At 38.1% G+C, this 25,713-nt stretch overlaps 1 protein-coding gene across 3 annotated transcripts in view; it reads right to left on the bottom strand.

The window, feature by feature from the left end:
- Positions 1 to 25,713, bottom strand: part of su(sable) (suppressor of sable) — a 109,718-nt gene that overhangs the window by 912 nt on the left and 83,093 nt on the right. For all 3 annotated transcript variants that reach the window (XM_070091437.1, XM_070091439.1, XM_070091438.1), the window contains 2 exons: positions 19,636 to 19,889; positions 1 to 1,020 (listed from right to left, as the gene is read on the bottom strand). The exon at positions 1 to 1,020 is cut by the window's left edge and continues 912 nt beyond it. In XM_070091437.1, the coding sequence (XP_069947538.1) occupies positions 1 to 1,020; positions 19,636 to 19,889 (1,274 nt within the window). The remainder of the gene's footprint in view (positions 1,021 to 19,635; positions 19,890 to 25,713) is intronic.

The raw sequence follows: 25,713 nt of genomic DNA, 5'->3' as shown, positions 1-25,713 counted from the left end.
CGAGGATCAACTCTGGTATTCATCCTAGGATCTCCTCTAGGTTCAACACGATTTTCAGCCCGAGGATCTGTCCGAATTTCACTTCTAGGGTCCCTTGAAGATGACATTCTTGGGTCTCTGGAGTCTCTAGACTCAGAGTCAGAAATTCTTGAGTCTCCCTTGGAAACTGAAAATCCTGGAGGACTCATGGGACTATCTATGTCATATCTAGAAGGTGCTCGTGGACTGCGATTAGCGACTTCCTCTGTTGAATTTCTTCTGAGCATTTTTCTAAGTCTAGGGTCATCCATAATCCTTGGGTCATCCTTATTAATTTTGAGGTGGCAAAAATTTGGTTTGGGAATAGTGACTTTTAGGAGTTGATAATACATGGGTGAATGCGATGATATTGAAGCTACAATCTCTTTGGCTGGAGTATGCACTGGTACTTTAAATGGCAATGAATTTGTTTCCTCTTCATTGCTCTGATAATTATTTGCTAAATTCAGTTGCCTTAAATCTACATCATATATTGAAGGCTCACTTGAGATCCTCATGTCTGTGTCATACCGCAAACCTTTAACATTTGACCCTTCAGTTGGACTGTTTTCAACCCCTGGTAATACTCGCAAATCTACATCCCCGGTTCTGTGTCGCTGATCACGATCCACATCTAAGCCCTCTCTTGAACCTAAGAAACTATTTCGTGTATCTTTAGAATCCTTAGATGAATCCATTTCACTCTGATGCTCCCAGGAATCTCGCATATTCGATACAGGTAACTGATCCCTTGCCCAAGAATTAGGGTTATACTCTCCACTTGATCTAGGGCTCTCTATCATGTCCCGAGGATCTCGGAACATGTCTCGAGGATTTCTATGTATATCTTCTGATAGATCCCGCTGATCCACTGCTATGTCTCCATGATCTCTTGGGTCCCGCAACATGTCTCGAGATGTCTCTCTAGACATCTCTCTGGGACCTTTTCCTTGAGGAGGAGATTGCATTCTTGGATCTCGGCCGGGCTTTTCGGTGTTGTTTCTGCAATAAATGTGAATTTTGAGACACAAATTTTATTAACCCATTAATTCCTTTTAGCTTGAGCTGGAGCTCTAAAGACAGTTTACCTAAGGGGTACTATACTTTGCTACATTTGACATTAATTAAATTTCTATATCACTTGCTAAATTAAATCATATGATATACAGTAACAAGCAAGTCAAAATAAGACTCTATTAATGGCTGCAGAGGGCTATTATAACATTTCTTAAACTAAATAAATTATAGGCAAAAAAACCCATCCTTCACAATACATTTATAATCTGATTACCTTACCCATTAAATTTATTTCTACCCATTTTTCAATACAGTTAAACCCCCAAATTTGTGGCCTTCCAAATTTGCATATTTCTATTACCCAACATTTTTACTGAAGGACTCTTGCAGATAACTTCAATTTTTTTTCTTAGCCTATTTTGTTTTGGCTTGATGCACAATCCCTAAATTGAAGACTAACCATAGGATTTTGTTCAGTGTTTAAAGAGATATGACCTTTACAACACAAAATGAGGCTATTTCTGAAACAAAATTTATTATATAGTATTGACAGTTCATTAAAACCAACTGTAAGTGGTACTGGACCTAGTACAGAACTGAACCTTGGGTCCCTGCTAGTTATAATCTGACCTTTTATTGTTTGTCTTTAAGATATTCCTTATATAATGCAGGTTCCCTGCCTGTCACCCTGGTTCATGACTCCTGCTTGTGCAGTAACCAGTGTGGCAGTGGCAGTCTTTCATACTAGGTCTACTATAGGCTGCTTATCAAGTAAGAAGTGACTTCTTGCAGGTGAAGTATGAGAAATCCTGCATTATTTAATGTATTCCACTGGCCTATTCTTCATTATCCTTTCATTTTGTAGCCCATTTTTTTTATCACAGAAAAACTAGAGACTGATAAAGGTGCCTTAAACAGACAAATTCTGACTGAAGAGGATATGGGATACAAATACTATTCTATCCCTCTCTTGGAGGCTTATATTAGAGAAAATGGAGTATAGCACAGGGCTAACTGTAATATATACTCGTAATGCACCATAAAACTGAAACAAAAAAGCTATTTTTGCTACACAGATTATCATACATAGCAGCATATGTGTAGAGAACCCAGGATAACCCAAATAAGTCAAAGTGACTTATTCCTAGTACCAGGCTTGAGCTTGCCATATATGATTTTTGGTAAATATTATTTTTTCTCAGTTGTTTGTTGAGCTATCTTATTGAAACTTGGGCAATGTATGATGGAAAGATGCTCCTTAATGTACATCAAAAATGAAAGAAATTGGACCATAAATAACAAAGTTCACTTCTCAGCCATTAGCTGCCCCTTAGCGGTATATTTTCGTATAGTTTTTATGGTTGTATTCTCATTTTTTTTTTTGGTCTCATTTGATTGAATGGAAGATATATTACAGAAAAAGATATGATTTTGATTGCTTTCTCAATGAAAAGAACCTTGAAATTGAGCTCAAAGTAGCGGAAATGTTCAATTTTTTGCCGATGTTCAATGAACATTCTTGTGTAAATCAAGTTTGTTAACTTTATTAAGTGTATTCTAACCTAACCACTCTGTAATCCAGCAAACTCAATAATCAGGCACACTACAGGTGATAGCAGACCTGTATAGCAAAAAAAAAAAAAAAAAAAAAAAATATATATATATATATATATATATATATATATATATATATATATATATATATATATATATATATATATATATATATATATATATATATATATATATATGTATATATATATATATATGTATATATATGTGTATATATATATGTATATATATATATATGTGTATATATATATATATACTATATATATATATATATATACTATATGTATATATATGTACATATATACAGTGGACCCCCACTTAACGATCACCTTCCAATGCGACCAATTATGTAAGTGTATTTATGTAAGTGCGTTTGTATGTGTATGTTTGGGGGTCTGAAATGGACTAATCTACTTCACAATATTCCTTATGGGAACAAATTCAGTCAGTACTGGCACCTGAACATACTTCTGGAATGAAAAAATATCGTTAACCGGGGGTCCACTGTATATATATATATATATATTTTTTTTTTTCAACAAGTTGGCCGTCTCCCACCAAGGCAGGGTGACCCAAAAAAGAAAGAAAATCCCCAAAAAGAAAATACTTTCATCATCATTCAACACTTTCACCACACTCGCACATTATCACTGTTTTTGCAGAGGTGCTCAGAATACACAGTTTGGAAGCATACACATATAAAGATACACAACATATCCCTCCAAACTGCCAATATCCCAAACCCCTCCTTTAAAGTGCAGGCATTGTACTTCCCATTTCCAGGACTCAAGTCCGACTATATGAAAATAACCGGTTTCCCTGAATCCCTTCACTAAATATTACCCTGCTCACACTCCAACAGATCGTCAGGTCCCAAGTACCATTCGTCTCCATTCACTCCTATCTAACACGCTCACGCACGCACACACTTTCTTTCAACACACCGGCCATATCCCACCAAGGCAGGGTGGCCCAAAAAGAAAAATGAGAGTTTCTCTTTTAAATTTAGTAATTTATACGGGAGAAGGGGTTACTAGCCCCTTGCTCCCGGCATTTTAGTCGCCTCTTACAACACGAATGGCTTACAGAGGAAGAATTCTGTTCCACTTCACCATGGAGAATATATATATATTTTTTTTTTTTTTATTATCACACTGGCCGATTCCCACCAAGGCAGGGTGGCCCGAAAAAGAAAAACTTTCACCATCATTCACTCCATCACTGTCTTGCCAGAAGGGTGCTTTACACTACAGTTTTTAAACTGCAACATTAACACCCCTCCTTCAGAGTGCAGGCACTGTACTTCCCATCTCCAGGACTCAAGTCCGGCCTGCCGGTTTCCCTGAACTCCTTCATAAATGTTACTTTGCTCACACTCCAACAGCACGTCAAGTATTAAAAACCATTTGTCTCCATTCACTCCTATCAAACACGCTCACGCATGCCTGCTGGAAGTCCAAGCCCCTCGCACACAAAACCTCCTTTACCCCCTCTCTCCAACCTTTCCTAGGCCGACCCCTACCCCGCCTTCCTTCCACTACAGACTGATACACTCTTGAAGTCGTTCTGTTTCGCTCCATTCTCTCTACATGTCCGAACCACCTCAACAACCCTTCCTCAGCCCTCTGGACAACAGTTTTGGTAATCCCGCACCTCCTCCTAACTTCCAAACTACGAATTCTCTGCATTATATTCACACCACACATTGCCCTCAGACATGACATCTCCACTGCCTCCAGCCTTCTCCTCGCTGCAACATTCATCACCCATGCTTCATACCCATATAAGAGTGTTGGTAAAACTATACTCTCATACATTCCCCTCTTTGCCTCCAAGGACAAAGTTCTTTGTCTCCACAGACTCCTAAGTGCACCACTCACTCTTTTCCCCTCATCAATTCTATGATTCACCTCATCTTTCATAGACCCATCCGCTGACAAGTCCACTCCCAAATATCTGAATACATTTACCTCCTCCATACTCTCTCCCTCCAATCTGATATTCAATCTTTCATCACCTAATCTTTTTGTTATCCTCATAACCTTACTCTTTCCTGTATTCACCTTTAATTTTCTTCTTTTGCACACCCTACCAAATTCATCCACCAATCTCTGCAACTTCTCTTCAGAATCTCCCAAGAGCACAGTGTCATCAGCAAAGAGCAGCTGTGACAACTCCCACTTTGTGTGTGATTCTTTATCTTTTAACTCCACGCCTCTTGCCAAGACCCTCGCATTTACTTTTCTTACAACCCCATCTATAAATATATTAAACAACCACGGTGACATCACACATCCTTGTCTAAGGCCTACTTTTACTGGGAAATAATTTCCCTCTTTCCTACATACTCTAACTTGAGCCTCACTATCCTGGTAAAAACTCTTCACTGCTTTCAGTAACCTACCTCCTACACCATACACTTGCAACATCTGCCACATTGCCCCCCTATCCACCCTGTCATATGCCTTTTCCAAATCCATAAATGCCACAAAGACCTCTTTAGCCTTATCTAAATACTGTTCACTTATATGTTTCACTGTAAACACCTGGTCCACACACCCCCTACCTTTCCTAAAGCCTCCTTGTTCATCTGCTATCCTATTCTCCGTCTTACTCTTAATTCTTTCAATAATAACTCTACCATACACTTTACCAGGTATACTCAGCAGACTTATCCCCCTATAATTTTTGCACTCTCTTTTATCCCCTTTGCCTTTATACAAAGAAACTATGCATGCTCTCTGCCAATCCCTAGGTACCTTACCCTCTTCCATACATTTATTAAATAATTGCACCAACCACTCCAAAACTATATCCCCACCTGTTTTTAACATTTCTATCTTTATCCCATCAATCCCGGCTGCCTTACCCCCTTTCATTTTACCTACTGCCTCACGAACTTCCCCCACACTCACAACTGGCTCTTCCTCACTCCTACAAGATGTTATTCCTCCTTGTCCTATACACGAAATCACAGCTTCCCTATCTTCATCAACATTTAACAATTCCTCAAAATATTCCCTCCATCTTCCCAATACCTCTAACTCTCCATTTAATAACTCTCCTCTCCTATTTTTAACTGGCAAATCCATTTGTTCTCTAGGCTTTCTTAACTTGTTAATCTCACTCCAAAACTTTTTCTTATTTTCAACAAAATTTGTTGATAACATCTCACCCACTCTCTCATTTGCTCTCTTTTTACATTGCTTCACCACTCTCTTAACCTCTCTCTTTTTCTCCATATACTCTTCCCTCCTTGCATCACTTCTACTTTGTAAAAACTTCTCATATGCTAACTTTTTCCCCCTTACTACTCTCTTTACATCATTCCACCAATCGCTCCTCTTCCCTCCCGCACCCACTTTCCTGTAACCACAAACTTCTGCTGAACACTCTAACACTACATTTTTAAACCTACCCCATACCTCTTCGACCCCATTGCCTATGCTCTCATTAGCCCATCTATCCTCCAATAGCTGTTTATACATGTATATATTTCTTTTTTTTTTCAACAAGTCGGCCGTCTCCCACCGAGGCAGGGTGACCAGAAAAAGAAAGAAAATCCCCAAAAAGAAAATACTTTCATCATCATTCAACACTTTCACCACACTCACACATTATCACTGCTTTTGCAGAGGTGCTCAGAATACAACAGTTTAGAAGCATATACATATAAAGATACACAACATATTCCTCCAAACTGCCAATATATATATTATATATATATATATATATAATTTTTTTTTCACAAAGTCGGCCGTCTCCCACCGAGGCAGGGTGACCCAAAAACAAAGAAAATCCCCAAAAGAAAATACTTTCATCATCAATCAACACTTTCACCTCATGTATGTATGTCGGCCGTCTCCCACCGAGGCAGGGTGACCCAAAAAAGAAAGAAAATCCCCAAAAAGAAAATACTTTCATTATCATTCAACACTTTCACCACACTCGCACATTATCACTGTTTTTGCAGAGGTGCTCAGAATACAACAGTTTAGAAGCATACACATATAAAGATACACAACATATCCCTCCAAAATGCCAATATCCCAAACCCCTCTTTTAAAGTGCAGGCATTGTACTTCCCATTTCCAGGACTCAAGTCCGACTATAAGAAAATAACCGGTTTCCCTGAATCCCTTCACTAAATATTACCCTGCTCACACTCCAACAGATCGTCAGGTCCCAAGTATCATTCGTCTCCATTCACTCCTATCTAACACGCTCATGCACGCTTGCTGGAAGTCCAAGCCCCTCGCCCACAAAACCTCCTTTACCCCCTCTTTCCAACCCCTTCGAGGACGACCCCTACCCCTCCTTCCTTCCCCTATAGATTTATATGCTTTCCATGTCATTCTACTTTGATCCATTCTCTCTAAATGACCAAACCACCTCAACAACCCCTCTTCTGCCCTCTGACTAATGCTTTTATTAACTCCACACCTTCTCCTAATTTCAACACTCCGAATTTTCTGCATAATATTTACACCACACATTGCCCTTAAACAGGACATCTCCACTGCCTCCAACCGTCTCCTCGCTGCTGCATTTACCACCCAAGCTTCACACCCATATAAAAGTGTTGGTACTACTATACTTTCATACATTCCCTTCTTTGCCTCCATAGATAACGTTTTTTGACTCCACATATACCTCAACGCACCACTCACCTTTTTTCCCTCATCAATTCAATGATTAACCTCATCCTTCATAAATCCATCCGCCGACACGTCAACTCCCAAGTATCTGAAAACATTCACTTCTTCCATACTCCTCCTCCCCAATTTGATATCCAATTTTTCTTTATCTAAATCATTTGACACCCTCATTACCTTACTCTTTTCTATGTTCACTTTCAGCTTTCTACCTTTACACACATTCCCAAACTCATCCACTAACCTTTGCAATTTTTCTTTAGAATCTCCCATAAGCACAGTATCATCAGCAAAAAGTAACTGTGTCAATTCCCATTTTGAATTTGATTCCCCATAATTTAATCCCACCCCTCTCCCGAACACCCTAGCATTTACTTCTTTTACAACCCCATCTATAAATATATTAAACAACCATGGTGACATTACACATCCCTGTCTAAGACCTACTTTTACCGGGAAGTATTCTCCCTCTCTTCTATACACCCTAACCTGAGCCTCACTATCCTCATAAAAGCTCTTTACAGCATTTAGTAACTTACCACCTATTCCATAAACTTGCAACATCTGCCACATTGCTCCTCTATCCACTCTATCATATGCCTTTTCTAAATCCATAAATGAAATAAAAACTTCCCTACCTTTATCTAAATACTGTTCACATATATGCTTCAATGTAAACACTTGATCTACACATCCCCTACCCACTCTGAAGCCTCCTTGCTCATCCGCAATTCTACATTCTGTCTTACCTCTAATTCTTTCAATTATAACTCTACCGTATACTTTTCCTGGTATACTCAGTAAACTTATTCCTCTATAATTTTTACAATCTCTTTTGTCCCCTTTCGCTTTATATAAAGGGACTATACATGCTCTCCGCCAATCCCTAGGTACCTTCCCCTCTTTCATACATTTATTAAACAAAAGTACCAACCACTCCAACACTATATCCCCCCCTGCTTTTAACATTTCTGTCATGATCCCATCAGTTCCAGCTGCTTTACCCCCTTTCATTCTACGTAGTGCCTCACGTACCTCCACCACACTTACATTCTGCTCTTCTTCACTCCTAAAAGATGGTATACCTCCCTGGCCAGTGCATGAAATTACCGCCTCCCTTTCTTCCTCAACATTTAAAAGTTCCTCAAAATATTCTCGCCATCTACCTAATACCTCCCTCTTCCCATCTACTAACTCCTCTACTCTGTTTTTAACGGACAAATCCATACTTTCCCTAGGCTTTCTTAACTTGTTTAACTCACTCCAAAATTTTTTCTTATTTTCATTAAAATTTCTTGACAGTGCCTCTCCCACTCTTTCATCTGCTCTCCTTTTGCACTCTCTCACCACTCTCTTCACCTTTCTTTTACTCTCCATATACTCTGCTCTTCTTATAACACTTCTGCTTTGTAAAAACCTCTCGTAAGCTACCTTTTTCTCTTTTATCACACCCTTTACTTCATCATTCCACCAATCACTCCTCTTTCCTCCTGCCCCCACCCTCCTATAACCACAAACTTCTGCCCCACATTCTAATACTGCATTTTTAAAACTATTCCAACCCTCTTCAACCCCCCCACTACTCATCTTTGCACTAGCCCACCTTTCTGCCAATAGTCGCTTATATCTCACCCGAACTTCCTCCTCCCTTAGTTTATACACTTTCACCTCCCTCTTACTTGTTGTTGCCACCTTCTTCTTTTCCCATCTACCTCTTATTCTAACTGTAGCTACAACTAAATAATGATCTGATATATCAGTTGCCCCTGTATAAACATGAACATCCTGGAGCCTACCCATCAACCTTTTATCCACCAATACATAATCTAACAAACTACTTTCATTAAGTGCTACATCATACCTTGTATATTTATTTATCCTCTTTTTCATAAAATATGTATTACTTATTACCAAATTTCTTTCTACACATAGCTCAATTAAAGGCTCCCCATTTACATTTACCCCTGGCACCCCAAATTTACCTACTACTCCCTCCATAACATTTTTACCCACTTTAGCATTGAAATCCCCAACCACCATTACTCTCACACTTGATTCAAAACTCCCCACGCATTCACTCAACATTTCCCAGAATCTCTCTCTCTCTCCTCTACACTTCTCTCTTCTCCAGGTGCATATACGCTTACTATAACCCACTTTTCACATCCAATCTTTATTTTACTCCACATAATCCTTGAATTTATGCATTTGTAGTCCCTCTTTTCCTGCCACAGATTATCCTTCAACATTATTGCTACTCCTTCTTTAGCTCTAACTCTATTTGAAACCCCTGACCTAATCCCATTTATTCCTCTCCATTGAAACTCTCCCACCCCCTTCAGCTTTGTTTCACTTAAAGCCAGGACATCCAGTTTCTTCTCATTCATAACATCCACAATCATCTCTTTCTTATCATTTGCACAACATCCACGCACATTCAGACTTCCCACTTTGACAATTTTCTTCTTATTATTATTTTTAGTAATCTTTACAGGAAAAGGGGTTACTAGCCCATTGTTCCCGGCATTTTAGTTGACTTTTACAACACGCATGGCTTACGGAGGAAAGATTCTTATTCCACTTCCCCATGGATATAAAAGGAAAAGTAATAAGACCAAGAACTATTAAGATAAAATCAAAGAAAACTCAGATGAGTGTGTATAAATAAACGTGTACATGTATGTGTAGTGTGACCTAAGTGTAAGTAGAAGTAGCAAGACGTACCTGTAATCTTGCATATTTATGAGACAGACAAAAGACACCAGCAATCCTACCATCATGTAAAACAATTACAGGCTTTCGTTTTACACTCACTTGGCAGGACGGTAGTACCTCCCTGGGTGGTTACTTCTTACTTACACTTAGGTCACACTACACATACATGTACAAGCATATATATACACACCCCTTTGGGTTTTCTTCTATTTTCTTTCTAGTTCTTGTTCTTGTTTATTTCCTCTTACCTCCATGGGGAAGTGGTACAGAATTCTTCCTCCGGTAAGCCATGCGTGTTGTAAGAGGCGACTAAAATGCCGGGAGCAAGGAAACTAGTAACTCTTCTCCTGTATATATTACTAAATGCAAAAGGAGAAACTTTGTTTCCTTTTGGGCCACCCCGCCTCAGTGGGATACAGCCGGTGTGTTTAAAGACAGAGATAGAGATAGAGAGAGAGAGAGAGAGAGAGAGAGAGAGAGAGAGAGAGAGAGAGAGAGAGAGAGAGAGAGAGAGAAGAGAGAGAGAGAGAGAGAGAGAGAGAGAGAGAGAGAGAGAGAGAGAGAGAGAGAGAGAGAGAGAGAGAGAGACAGACAGACAGAGAGAGAGAGAGACAGAGAGAGAGAGAGAGATATATATATATATATATATATATATATATATATATATATATATATATATATATATATATATATATAATTTTTTTTTTTTTTTTTGCAACACATCAGCCATCTCCCACCGAGGCAGGGTGACCCTAAAAAGAAAAACACTTTCACCATCATTCACACAATCACTGTCTTTGCAGAGGCACTCAGATATGACAGTTTAGATGCCACTCCAAACAGTCAATATCCCAAACCCCTCCTTTAAAGTGCAGGCATTGTACTTCCCACCTCCAGGACTCAAGTCTAGCTAACTGGTTTCCCTGAATCCCTTCACAAAACATTATCCTATTCACACTACAACAGCTCGTCAGCTCCCAAAAACCATTCATCTCTATTCCCTCCTAACACGCTCGCACACAGGTGCTTCACACCTCAGTCTATACCTATATGTAACCTCTGTGTCCTTGTATTGTTTGTAATGGTTTGACAAAGCTCCTGAAGAGTGAAACATTGTCACAATAAAATGTCACATTAGATGCACTTGTGTCCTTTTACCTAACACATATAAATGTATGGGTAAAACAATCAGGAGGTTCTTTCTGATCAACCCTGCCTTCATCCTGTGATGGTATGAAGCACATCCTAAAATTTGTGAGGGGTTACGTTCCTGGAAATTCTCAAGAATATAGAATTCATAAATACCATACTAAATTCCTCACAAATAATATATATTTGCTTCACATTTAGGCTTGCTTTGTTCTTCAGAGGTCCTATCTCTATAAATACAATTATAATCTGGTTAACCCTTTGACTGTCGCGGCCTTATATGTACGTCTTACGAGGTACCGTGTTTGACGTATACATACTCATAAATTCTAGCGACTTCAAATCAAGCAGGAGAAAGCTGGTAGGCCCACATGTGAGAGAATGGGTCTGTGTGGTTAGTGTGCACCATATAAAAAAAATCCTGGAGCAGGCAGTGCATAATGAGAAAAAAAAAAACTCCGACCGTTTTTTTTTAATTAAAATGCCGACTTTGTGGTCTATTTTCGTATAGTATATTTATGGTTGTATTCTCGTTCTTGGTCTCATTTGATAGAATGGAAAACATATTATAGAAATAGAGGTGATTTTGATTGATTTTACTATAAAAAGAACCTGGAAATGGAGCTCAAGTAGGTGAAATGTTTGATTTTTGCCAATGTTCAAAAGTAAACAAATGATGTCATTGTCCAATAAATGTCCAACTAGCCATTCTAATATGGAGTCATAAATGGGTTGATGTTATTTATACAATTATTACAGTATTGCAGTAGTCTGCATAACAGTAAATCTTCTATTTTTTCTTTGAATAAAAATTCAAAATAGAAAGCAAGAGTAATATCAGAGGGGCCTGGAGACATGACTGATGAACAAAGAAAATGTTATTTTAGAGCCAGGAATGTCTGCATTGTTCATTCTGGACATTATTTTGAAATTGTCATATTTTTTTAATTTTCGTGAAATTGGCCAAATTGCAAATTTCTGACCACGTTATTGGGTAGTTGAAATCGGTAAATGGGCAGTTTCTTGTACTCAATCGATAGAAAAAATGGAGTTCTAAAGAAATAGCTATGAGTTTGGTCGACTGGATCAATGGAATTAGCCGAAAATAGGGCTCAAAGTGGGCAAAATTGCCGATTTGTAAATATTGCCGAGGTCGCTAACTTCGCGAGAGCGTAATTCCGTCAGTTTTCCATCAGATTTCATGTTTTTGGTGTCATTACAATCGGGAAAAGATTCTCTCTCATTTCATAATTTTGCGACACCAGGAGACACTTCAGGATTGGGGGTTGCGACAGTCAAGGGGTTAATATGGCATTCATCAATAAACTGTGTCAATATTCAGAAATATGGGTATGGGAAGTCCAATAAGCACATTCTGACTAAAATCTTAAGAGTTAGTTTGAAACTTAGTGATTCTGCACCAAGCTATTAAAAAAAAAAAAAGTATCACAAAACACTTGTTAATAGTTATAGCTGTTTACTGAAGACTCTTCAGTAAAACTGTTGGATAATCAAAACAATAAATTTAGGGATCTAGCAAATTTGGGGGTTAAACTAATTTTTCTCACGCTCCTCTTTTTTCCTGAACAAGGAAGGGGAGGGGGTGTGTCTGTCTGTCTCCTTAGATAAAAAATGGCAAAATATAATGAGAGTAGATTTTGTAACAAATTTTTTAATGAGCAAAAATGAGCAATTATGACTGCAGCAAACATGAATATCATAAGTAGAAAATAAAGCAGTGTCAAGCACTATATTGTAAAAAAATAATCTATGGGGTAGAGTGCAACTACATCAGCACAAGAAAAAAAAAGTTCATCTTCCTCTTATAAATCCTAAAATTTTTCCAAAATGCTAAACATGCTAATGAAAAGGGAAGCAATGAATAAAATGAAGCTGCTCTGTAAATAATTTATGGACCAATCAGTGTTTAGTTCAGGTAAATTAAATTTTTTTAAATCTCTTTATACACACCTATATTTGGCCCATAAACTACAGAAGAACATTAACTATAAAAGTTATTATCACATAGCATAAGAAATGTGCATGAAAAGGTGCTATGCATTAAATGAATAATTTGACAAGATAGCTCCCAATAAAAAATATTAAATGTTGTATAATGTCCTTTCAAGATTTCTACAAGCTGAGGATCCATAATTTGTTATTATTGTACTTATTTGTAGGTACAGGTAGTTACAAATAGGTACAGGAGAAGAGGTATGTTTATGGTGTTTCAAGTTCAATGTTTAATCTCACATTTTTATTTTTAAAATGGTAAAAGTAGTAGCACTTACTACTTCTCTTCCACACCATTCCACTGTTTTACTACCCTTTGTGAAAAAACTTTTAGAATCAATATGACACCTCTTTTTTTTTTTCAATTTACAAATGTGGCTTCTTATTCTCCTTATTGAAGATGCAAAGAAATTCTCTATCTATTCCTTTGTATTACATGTATTATGACATTACGATATGGAGTTATCATGTATATCTTTATTAGCCAGAGAGGGTATTTTTAGTGTTTTCAGCTTTTCTTCCTAACTTATATGATGTCAGATCTGTTAGAGGCAAATTATGGGCAGAGTTGCATTAAGCTTGATAATTTACTCTTGAAAAAGAGTGGAAAAACTAGAAAAGCATCTAACATTTTCAGGAAGGTAAGGATGGAATTAAGCCCAGAGAGACTAACAGTTAGTGATATTATAAAGAGTAATAGGTTCAATTACATGGATGATGAATCACACACTGAGAAACCAGACTCAGTTCCACAGAGAAAATAACCTGCCAATACTCTCATAGGACACTCCTAAGAAAGTAGGATACAAAATTTTGTATTAGCAATAGGAAGTGGAGGATTTTTCTCCTGTGAGTGAAGATTAAGGAAGTATATAGTATAAGTAACAGTTTAGCAAACTGACAAAATAATTTAGAGTCAATACGAAAACCCTCAGGACGTGATTTTCATGACCTATGAAAGTACAAACAATTTAGAGCAGAACAGGTTGGAAGAGATGCTATTCAGATATATTGCCCTAATTCAAATTCAAATTCAAATTCAAAAATTTATTCTCTATAAGGATTACAATGCTGAGTTTACAGAATTTGGTTATTGTGTGGTTTACATGTAGTAAAATAATAATTACAGAGTGTACCACTAGAACACCTAGCATGGCTAGGCATTTCGGGCAGACTTAAATTAAATCTTAAGTTTAAAATATTACAAAATTATGAGGTAAGTTGGTATTATGGCTAAGTGACTAAATACTAGTTTGTGAGTTTAGCAATGTGAATGCTTTTGTTTTGGCACAGTACATAGTTTCAGTATTGGAGTATCACAGGCCAACTTATGACTAGTTAAGATTCATTATTTTGAGATTGAGATTGATATTTCTGTTTATGGTCAAATGGGTGAGTGAGTGTAAGTGTTAACCACCAGGTGGTATTCGTGTAATTAGTTGACAGGGTGTATCAGGGAGATAAGATGTTTTCTGATGGTAGTTTTGAAGGTGATGAATGTGTCTGCAGTTTTAGAATTTTCAGGAAGGGTGTTCCAGATTTTAGGGCCTTTGACATACGTACATTGAATTTTTGTAAAGGTTTAGTCGGACACGGGGAATGTCATAGAGATGTTTGTGTCTGGTGTTGTGCCTGTGGGTTCTGTCGCAACTATCAAGAAAGCGTTTTAGGTCAAGGTTAATATTGGAATTTAAGGTCCTGTAGATGTAGATTGCACAGTAGTAAGTGTGGATGTACTGAACAGGGAGTAAGTTTAGATCTATGAAGAGTGGGGGGAGGTGTGTTGGGTTATTATTGGCTTTAGGTGTGTTGCTGCAGTTGAACCCCAAGCACAGATAGCATAGGTGAGGTATGGATATATAAGTGAATGGTATAGTGTGAGAAGGGCAGTTTGCGGCACGTAGTATCGTATCTTGGAGAGGATCCCAACCGTTTTGGATACTTTTTTGGTTATGTGTTGGATATGGGTGCTGAAGTTCAGGTTGTTGTCGAGGTATAGGCCTAGGAATTTGCCCTCATTATGCCTGGCAATTAGAGTGTTGTTGATCTTAATGTTAATTTGCGCATCTCCTGCTCTGCTACCAAACATAATGTAGTAGGTTTTGTCAGTGTTAAGCGTAAGTTTATTGACTGTCATCCAAGTCGATATTTTGATCAGCTCCTCATTAACAATGGTGTTGAGGGTGGCAAGATTAGGGTGAGAGATGACATAAGTCGTGTCGTCAGCAAAGAGAATGGGGTTCAGGTGTTGAGATACGTTTGGAAGATCATTGATGTATATGAGGAAGAGCAGGGGACCAAGGACACTTCCCTGCAGAACTCCAGTATCAAGTGGCTGTGTTGTTGATGCTGTGTCTTTAATGGTGACATACTGATACCTATTAGTAAGGTAAGATTTGAAATATGCAAGCGCATGGCCTCTTATACCATAATGGTCAAGTTTGTGGAGTAGGATGCCGTGGTCTACTGTGTCAAAAGCTTTTCTTAGGTCAATAAAAATTCCTAGTGGATATTCCTTATTTTCCAATGCTGTGTAAAGCAGATCTAGCGTTTTTATGATTGCATCATTAGTGCTTTTATTTTTCCTGAATCCAAATTGGCAGGGGTTGAGTATGTTTTGTGCCGTTATAAATGAATATAGTCTCCTGTGCATGAGTTTCTCAAAGATTTTGGATAGCAGTGGTAAGTTTGATATTGGCCTATAGTTGTTTAAATCTGTAGGGTCACCACCTTTATGTATTGGTGTAACCCTTGCCGTCTTGAGTAGTTTCGGGAAGGTGCTAGTTTCTAGTGACTTGTTAAAAAGTAATGAGATAGCATGCGAGAGGACATGGGCCGCTCTCTTGTACAATAATGGTGGGACATGAGACAGATTCCCTGAGTTATTTTTAAGTGACTTTATAATCTCGGTGACTTCCATGGGCTCAGTTGGAGCAAGATAGAAGGAATTTGGGAAATTCCCATCTAGGTAGTCCCCGGCATGGGCATTGGTGCGTGGGATTTTATTGGCGAGATTAGAACCTATGGTTGAGAAGAAGTCGTTTATCTTGTTAGCTGTGTCAGTGGGATGCAGTGGTGTTTCATTAGGTTTAGTTAGGGCAATATTCTTGGTTTTTTTCAGTTTGTGGGTCCCTAGAATCTGAGAAAGTGTTTTCCATGTCTTTTTTATATCTCCTCTTGTGTCAGTGAATCTACTGGAGTAGTATAGTTGTTTGGCTTTCTTTATTACTTTGGTGAGGACTGATGAATAGTGTTTAAGAATATCTTTGTGTGTTAAACCCTGTCTATATTGCTTTTCATATTGGCATTTCTTATCAATGGATTTCAGAATGGTGCTGGTTAGCCATGGGCAACCAAGCCGTTTGTTTGTGATCTGTTTCGTTTTCATAGGACAATGTTTGTTGTATAGTCTAAGTAATTTGTTAAGAAAAATGTCTGTCCAGTCATCAATACCATTGGCCTTGAAGAATTCTGTAGGCCAGTCAACAGTCTCTAGGTCAGCTGTGAACTTCCTTATTGAGGCCTCATCATGGAGTCTAAATGAAACTTTGTTGTATTCAAGTGGTGGTTTACTAATGTTTGTCAAGAGGAAGGTAGGGTAGTGGTCTGTAGTGCTATCTGTGATTATCCCTGATTTAAGGGGGGCTAGTATATTGGTCCATATGTGGTCTATTATGGTTGCACTTGTTTCAGTGAGCCTGGTTGGTTTAGTTATTGTTGGTATGAGAAGTGTGTTGTTCATATTGTTGATGAAATCAGTTACAGGCTGATCATCTAGTAGGCCAAGGTTGATGTTGAAGTCTCCAGCAAAGAGAAGGTGGTGCTTATTCATTTGTCTGTTTGTTATTAGTGCCTTTCGTTTCTCACTGAAATTTGGGATGTTTGTGTGGGGTATCCGGTAAATGGCACCGATTGTAATAGGCGTCTTAAGGTTTTTTACAGTAAAATTAGCAAAAATGTATTCTCCATATTCATCACTAAAGCAAGTGGTGCTAATACAAGATAATAGGTTAGAGTAATAGATTGCAATACCACCCCCAACTTGGTATGGTCTGCAGTTGTGGATTGCTGTGTATCCTGGTAGAGGGTAGATATCTATTGTGTCCTGCTTAAGCCAGGTCTCAGTAAGAATAATGCAGGAGAAGGGTGTCTTTAGTGATTCAAGGAGTGCTAGGAGGTCATCATAGTGTTTGCTTAAGGACCTAATGTTGTAGTTAAGTACTGATAGACTCAGGAGACTTGTTATCACTGGATTATTTCAGAGATATGATTTAAACTCAACAGTCACAACAGACATGGGAATAAATGAAAATCTACATAATCTGCATCTGAGTGCAGTGGCAAGTGTAAGATTAAGAAAAATTATACAAGAAGGGGGTAAAAGGCACGACACAATGTGGGCAGATGTTAAGCGGACAAATGAAAGAGGTCACATCCTATCAGGTACATGCTAAACAGGTGTCTACCAATCTGTTGGCTAGCTATTGATGGTTTAGGAGATCACAACCTTTGTGGTCCAGTCTTAAATCAATCCTCCTGACTGATTTATCAGGCTGCTGGAGCTTGTGGTGCAGTCAGACACAGGCAACACAGCCCAGCTGATCAAGAAGGGAGTTGGAGCAATTTGTCAATATCTTTCCTGAAGATAGGCTCCAGTCAATTATCTAAGTACTGCTCACTTATGTGCTTCATGTGCATTCTATTCTTCTGCAATCACATTTTCTGTCTTGTCAATTAACCAACAGACTTATTTTTCTATGTTTTTTGTTCTTTTGCCTTCTTATTTTCTGTACACAGCCACTATAAGCTGTGAAAGTCCTTAGGTTATCTGTAGTAGATTCCAAATATCACCACCCCCATAGCCTAATCTCTTTTTTACATCCAATGGACAACAACACCAACTTATTTCAACACTTTTTCCAACAAGTTTTAGCTTTTCAAACTTAACACCTACTCCTGCTCCTTTTTCCCCATATTCAGCTTTTTTACTGATTTAATCACTCACTTCTTCCCTTCACTCAAGCATCAAATGTGTCTTCACTTCATAATACACCTGCAACCAATTCATCGAGTTTTTCTACCCACACAGCCCTGCTTGGAGTGGGACTTTCCTGTCAACTGCTTGTTCAACCAAGCTCTTGCTTTTGGTGGCTTGTTGGCTCACATAGCCATCAAGTCCTTGTTGACCTGGTACTTCACAGAGGTAGTTGTCCAGTTTCCTCTTGAAAACTTCCACACATAATCCAGTAATAATTCTGATATCTGCTGGTAGGAGGTTGAAGTCTTGGCCCATGTACTTTGACAGTATTCTCTTACTATACCTATGGCACCCCTGCACCTCTCTCTCACTCCAGGCCCTCAAGTACCTTCCATATATAGTATTATATCATCAGGTATCTATTTTTTTTTTTGCTGTAGAGAATATATTATAAGTATTTTGTGGAGTTCCCAGTAGTTCAAATACTTTATTGGCTTTATGAGAACAGTGAATTATTTCTATATCTTTTCCAGCTCTATTTCTCCTGCCTCCAAAGGAACCATTAATACCAAACAAAATAACACAAGTGTATTTGAATATGTCACCATTGGCATTATGTCTCATTTTGAAAGTTCTCAGCATCCACCCTGCAATTTTTCTGGCCTTCTTGGCATTTACCTAATTCTTCTCTTCTTCTTTCAACAAACTGGCTGTATCCCACTGAAGCAGGGTGGCCCAAAAAGAAAAACAAGTTTCTCTTTTTAATTTTAGTAATGTATACAGCAAAAGAGGTTACTCGCCCTTTGCTCCCAGCATTTTAGTCACATTTGCCTAATTATACATGTATTCTCTAAATGATAACTCGTCTGACATTATTAAACCCAAGTCTTTTACATGTTTTATTTTTTGAGCTATGAGATGGTCCTTCTGTGCTTTGTATCTGGTACACTTTTAGAGTTCATCATCATTTCTGTGTGTGAGCAGTTAGAATTTGTCCAGTAAACATCTTATTTTCTACTGCCCACTGGAACTCTGCTCATACAGTATCTGTTTGCAATTTTTCAGTCTTTCATTGAGATGACTTTTGGTAAAGATGGGCTATAATTTTATTTATCAGTGCTTGCCACAAGGATGAGAAATAGTTTCTCTATGCCTTTAATTTTTTCCCAAGAATTCACTTTCTTTATATGTAAGTTTTTAAGAATGTTTCATCAGGCAATACAGGATGTATAATTCTTTTGACATGTTTTAAGTGCATCTTCATGTCTTCTAAAACTTGAAATATCTGGGTAAAGTTGTTAATATGGCTAGGCTACTCTATTACGATTAAGGAGTTACTAAAGAGGGAATGTGGCATTAAAGATTTAAAGACCATCTATGCAAAAAAGTATACACAAGAGTTTGAGTGAAGATGACAGATCACTGTGTACTAAAGATAAAAAATATCTATTATTGGGAGCAAAGTAATTAAAAAAAAATATTTATATAAAAAACACAAGCAATCATAAAAAAGCTTACCTATTAGTACTAGCTGCATTCTGATTCTTTAGAGCTGACAAAACACTTGCCAGGTCTGAAGATATGTTGATGCTGTCCAAATTGATGGTAGGGAAGACAGGCTTGTGTGGTGGTGTGGTGGAAGGTGTGCCTGGAGGACTGTTCCCTTGTCTACTTGAAGATGTGAAACTGCTACCAGATGCAGGTGTGGTCCATGCTTGTGGAGGTAATGGGGGTGTCCTACTTGGAGACAAGTTGCTTACTGCATGAGAACCCTATAAAGAAAAAATACAGCCATTTTTGAGGTTCCAAAAATTGATACTGGACATGAGCTTTATTTTCTGCCTCTTTTTTTATTATTATTTATAAAGCACTAGAACTATTTGGATATTTAGTACTTTCAATATAAGTAGTTGCTAACATTATCGATTTGTTACTATCATTACCAATTTGCTATTATCATAACTACTGTACTTAGTTGGTAGAAAAGGATGTGAGCCAACAGACGAAAGATAAACATTACAAATCAGCAAAACACTGTCATAATAAAGGCTTCTTCTAGGGCGGAAGGCTGGAAGGAAGGCTAGTGGGTCAGATGAGAAGCAGGGAAAAGGAAAGGAGGGTCTAGGCGAGCCACTGAATCGTGGAAAAATGGGAGGCAGATGATTGGGTGGATTACTGCCCAAGCAATAGCAGTATGTGAGGCAAATATGGTATCACTGACACTAATTCACTGGACAGCTTTACAAACAGATTAGACAAATACATGAATGGTAAATTTTGGGTACGCTAATTAAGGACTAGCCTAGCACGAACCAGTAGCCATTCTGCAGTGCTTCTCTATTTTTATGTTCTTAAGAACAGAAGAGCACTACAGTACGTCCTCTTCCCATCTAACCATTCCCACTTATTTACTTGTCTAATCTGTTTTTAAAACTACCCAAAGCACTTACTGTAATGGTATTCATTTATACAAAATACAATATACAGAAATATACAATAAACCCTTGGATATGTCACCCCAATTTTTCAAAACTCAAGGGTACAAGTGCACTAATTTGCAAAGGGATTGAGAGTGACAAGTGATGGGTAAGCTGTGGACAAGTCCCCCGCTACACCACAATAAACCTAACAGGTAAGGCCATCATTGTTTTTAGAGAAGGCTTGTCACAACCCTTTGTCATTAGCCAACTGCTGCCAACAGTTGCCTTCTGGAAATGAGAGTTGATTGACCCAGTTTGCTAACTGAATGATTTTGGATATTTATCATCATATAAATAATATACAATACCAACAACAGTTGGGTACCTTTGTAAAAAGTTTCACCTTCTCAGCAGGCTTCTTCAGTCAAATACGTAGGTGACAAATGTTGGAGACGTCAGAAGCAGTGAAGAGGTAAATACATGATAGATCAATTTAAATTTATACATGTATAATATCAATTAAAATCTCCATGGGAAAGTGGAACAACTTTTTCCTCCATAAGCCATGAGTGCCATAAGAGGTGACTAAAATACCAGGAGCAAGGGGCTAGAAACCCTTTCTCTTGTACACATTACTAAAGTAAAAAAGGGAAATTTTTGTATTTCTTTTTGGCCCACCCTGCTTCGGTGGGATACGGCCAGTGCACTGAAAAAATTAAGATCAATTAAAATGAATTCTTCCTCTGTAAGCCATGTGTGTCATAAGAGGCGACTAAAATGATGGGAGCAAAGGGGCTAGTAACCTCTTCTCCCGTATAAATTACTAAGTCTAACAAGAAAAACTTTGGTTTTTCTTTGTAGGTCACCCTCCCTCAGTAGGATATGGCAGGTTCATTGGAAATAAATAAAAAATAAATTATATGCTTTTTTGTTATGTTCAGACTGATTTTTGTACATTTACGGAAGTAAAAATAATTTTGAGGTGGGTGGTCAGTCCCTCAGCCTTGAGAGTTTTTCAGCTCCAAGGCCTCAATCAAGGCTCATCACAGCTGCAAAGGTTGGTGGATGATTTGGGAGGGTAGGTAAAAGAAGGAAACTAAAAGTGAATATGGGAAAGTGTAAAGTGATGAAAGTAACAAAAAAATCTAGGTGGGAGGTAGCATGGAGGAAGTAAATCATCATCTTTTAACAAACCGGCCGTATCCCTCCGAGGCAAGGTGGCCCAAAAGAAAAAAACGAAAGTTTCTCCTTTTAAATTTAGGAGAAGGGGTTACTAGCCCCTTGCTCCCGGCATTTTAGTCGCCTCTTACAACACGCATGGCTTACAGAGGAAGAATTCTGTTCCACTTCCCACGGAGATAAGAGGAAATACAGAAGAACAAGAACTAGTAAGAAGATGGAAGAAAACCCAGAGGAGTGTGTGTGTATATATATATGCTTATACATGCATCTGGTAGTGTGACCTAAGTGTAAGCAGAAGTAGCAAGATATACCTGCTATCCCACGTGTTTATGAACCAGAAAAAAAGACACCAGCAATCCTACCATCGTGTAAAATAATTACAGGCCTCTGTTTTACACTCACTTGGCAGGATGGTAGTACCTCCCTGGGTGGTTGATGTCTAACAACCTACTACCTAGAGGAAGCAAATTTTTTTTTCAATAAGTCGGCCATCTTCCACTGAGGAGGGGTGGCCCAAAAAGAAAAAAAATCCCCAAAAAGAAAATACTTTCATTATCATTCAACATTTTCACCTCCTCATACATAATCAATGTCTTTGCAGAGGTGCCCAGATACAACAGTTTAGAAGCATATAGTATAGTGGAACCTCAAAAATCGAACTGCTCCCAACACAACCAATTATGTAAGTGTATTTTTGTAAGTGCTTTTATAAGTGTATTTTTGAGGGTCTGAAACGGACTAATCTAATTTACATTATTCCTGATGGGAATAAATTCATTCGGTAAAGGCACTCGAACAGCCTTCTGGACCGAAAAAAGTTTGATATTTGAGGTTCCACTGTATAACATACCCCTGCAAACTGCCAATATTACAAACCCCTCCTTTAAAGTGCAGGCATTGTACTTATCATTTCCAGTACTGAAGTCCGGCTATATAAAAATATGTAACCGGTTTCCATGAATCCCTTCACTAAATATTACCCTACTCACACTCCAACAGCTCATCAGGTCCCAAAAACCATTCGTCTCCATTCATTTCTATCTAACATGCTCACACATGTTTTCTGTTAGTCCAAGCCCCTCACCCACAAAACCTCCTTTACCCCTCCCTCCAACTTTTTCGAGGACAACCCCTACACCGCCTTCCTTCCCCCTACAGATTTATACAATCTCCAAGTTATTCTACTTTGATCCATTCTCTCTAAATGACCAAACCACCTCAACAACCCCTCTTCTCCACACCTCCAAATTTCCACACTCCGAATTCTCTGCATACTATTTACACCACACATTGCCTTTAGACAGGACATCTCTACTGGCTCCAGCTGCCTCCTTGCTGCAGAATTTGCAACCCAAGCTTCACACCCATATAAGAGTGTTGGTACCACTATACTTTCATACAATCCCTTCTTTGCCTCCATGGATAACATTTTTTGCCTCTACAAATACCTCAACACACCGCTCACCTTTTTTTCCCTCATAATTCTATGGTTAACCTCATCCTTCATAAGCCCATCCACTGACAAGTCAACTTCCAAATATCTGAAAACATTAACTTCTGCCATACTCCTTCTCTCCAATGTGATATCCAATTTTTCTTTATCTAAATCATTTGATACCCTTATCACCTTACTCTAATCTATGTTGACTTTCAACTTTCTACCTTTACACACCCTCCCAAACTCATCTACAAACCTTTGCAACTTTCCTTTAGAATCTCCCATAAGCACAGTATCATCAGCAAAAAGTAACTGTGTCAACTCCCATTTTGTATTTGATTCCCCATAATTTAATCCCACCCCTCTCCCCAACACCCTAGCATTTACTTCTTTTACAACCCCAACTATAAATATATTAAACAACCACAGTGACATTACACATCCCTGTCTAAGACCTAATTTTACTGTGAAGTAGTCTCCCTCTCTCCTACTCACCTTAACCTGAGCCTCACTATCCTCATAAAAACTCTTTACAGTATTTAGTAACTTACCACCTATTCCATATACTTGCAACATCTGCCACATTGCTCCCCTATCCACTCTATCATGTGCCTTTTCTAAATCCTTAAATAAAATGAAAACTTCCCTACCTTTACCTAAATACTGTTCACATACATGCTTCAATGTAAACACTTTAGCTACACATCCCCTACCCACTTTAAAGTATCCTTGCTCATCTGCAATCCTACTCACTGTCTTATCTCTAAATCTTTCAATAATAACCCTACCATACACTTTTCCTGGTATACTCAGTAAACTTATTCCCCTATAATTTTTACAATCTCTTTTGTCCCCCTTCCTTTTATATAAAGGAATTATACAGTAGGGCCCCACTTATACGGCTGGTTAGGTTCCAGGCTGTCGCCGGAAAGCAGACATCGCCGGAAGGCAGAACGCCATTTTTTCCATTTATAAATGCATATAAATGCCAGACAACAAGTTTACACTAAATTATATTAAGTTAGTAATAGAACTAGGCATTAAAAACACACAAAGTAAAATACATTCACAGTAAATTCATTACTTATCTTAAAGTATTTGTAATCTTAATGTAGGGAGAGAGGTGAGTAGTACTTATTTGTAGGAAGTCAGGTGTAGGTAGCACTGGCTCCCCGTCTCATACTTAATATACGATATTTAAAACATCCCAGAGAGTTAAAATACACATACAGTACACTCACTATTTACCTTAAAATATGTGTAGTCTTAATATAGGGAGAGAGGTGAGTAGTATTTATTTGTAGGAAGTCAGTGTAGGTAGCCGGTAGGTGTAGCCCGCCTGGGCTACACCTACTGGCTACCTACACTGTGGCCCAGAGCCATATTATTAACATCAACATACCTTGTTCACTGAATTTAATTGTTTCTGACAACTACCTTTAGATGCCATCATAAACTAAGGGAGAAGTAATAAATAATTCATGCCAAAAATTGTAAACAAAAGCAGAGTGGGGGAGTGGCTGGGCCAAACGCAGATTCATATATGTTTTCTCTGATGGCTGAGCAGAGAAAACGTAATGTTGTCCTTCCACCCGGCTACCACGCAGGTCCACAAGTATTATTATCAGAGCACATATAAAATATGCAATAAATGCCAGACAACAAGTTTACACTAACTTATATTAGTTAGCAATAGAAATAGGCATTAAAAACACAATAAAAGGTAAGATACACACACAGAGTACACTTATTATTTACCTTAAAATATGAATATTAATGTGTGAGAGGTGAGTGGCAGGGTGTTTTATTGAATAAAATCAAAATGGCACACCATCATCCTCTAACTTGGCACTTAACCCTTTCAGGGTTTCTGACGTACTAGTACGGCTTATGCACCAGGGTTTTTGACGTACTAGTATGCCTAAATTCTAGCGCCCTCAAATCTAGTGAGAGAAAACTGGTAGGCCTACATATGAAAGAATGGGTCTATGTGGTCAGTGTGCGCAGTATAAAAAAAATCCTGCAGCACACAGTGCGTAATGAGAAAAAAAAATAATTTGACAGTGTTTTTGGTTTAAAACAGTGACTTTGCACTGTATTTTCGTATGGTATTTATGATGGTATTCTAGTTTTCCTGGTCTCATTTTATAGAATGGAAGACATATTACAGAAATTGAGATGATTATGATTGGTTTTACAATAAAAAGTACCTTGAAATTGAGCTCAAAGTAGCAGAAATCTTCGATTTTTGCCAAAGTTCAAAAGTAAACAAATCATGCTAGGCGTCCAATACACGTCAACTGGTGAGTCTAATATTCTTTCACAAGTGCGCTGATATTATTTATACCATTTCTACACTAATGCAGCAGTCTGCATAACAGTAAATCTTCTATTTTTTGTGAGAATAAAAATTCAAACTGGAACGCAAAAGAATGTAAGAGGGGCGTGGGGACATGACTAATGAACAGAGGAAATGTTATTTTAGTGCCAGGAATGTCTTTCTTGTTTATTCTGGACCCTATTTGGAAATTGGCATCTTTTGAAATTTGTGTGAAA

The sequence above is a fragment of the Cherax quadricarinatus genome, chromosome 35 (genome assembly GCF_038502225.1).
Source record: "Cherax quadricarinatus isolate ZL_2023a chromosome 35, ASM3850222v1, whole genome shotgun sequence".
NCBI lineage: Eukaryota > Metazoa > Arthropoda > Malacostraca > Decapoda > Parastacidae > Cherax > Cherax quadricarinatus.
This window is presented reverse-complemented; position numbering and strand designations above follow the sequence as displayed.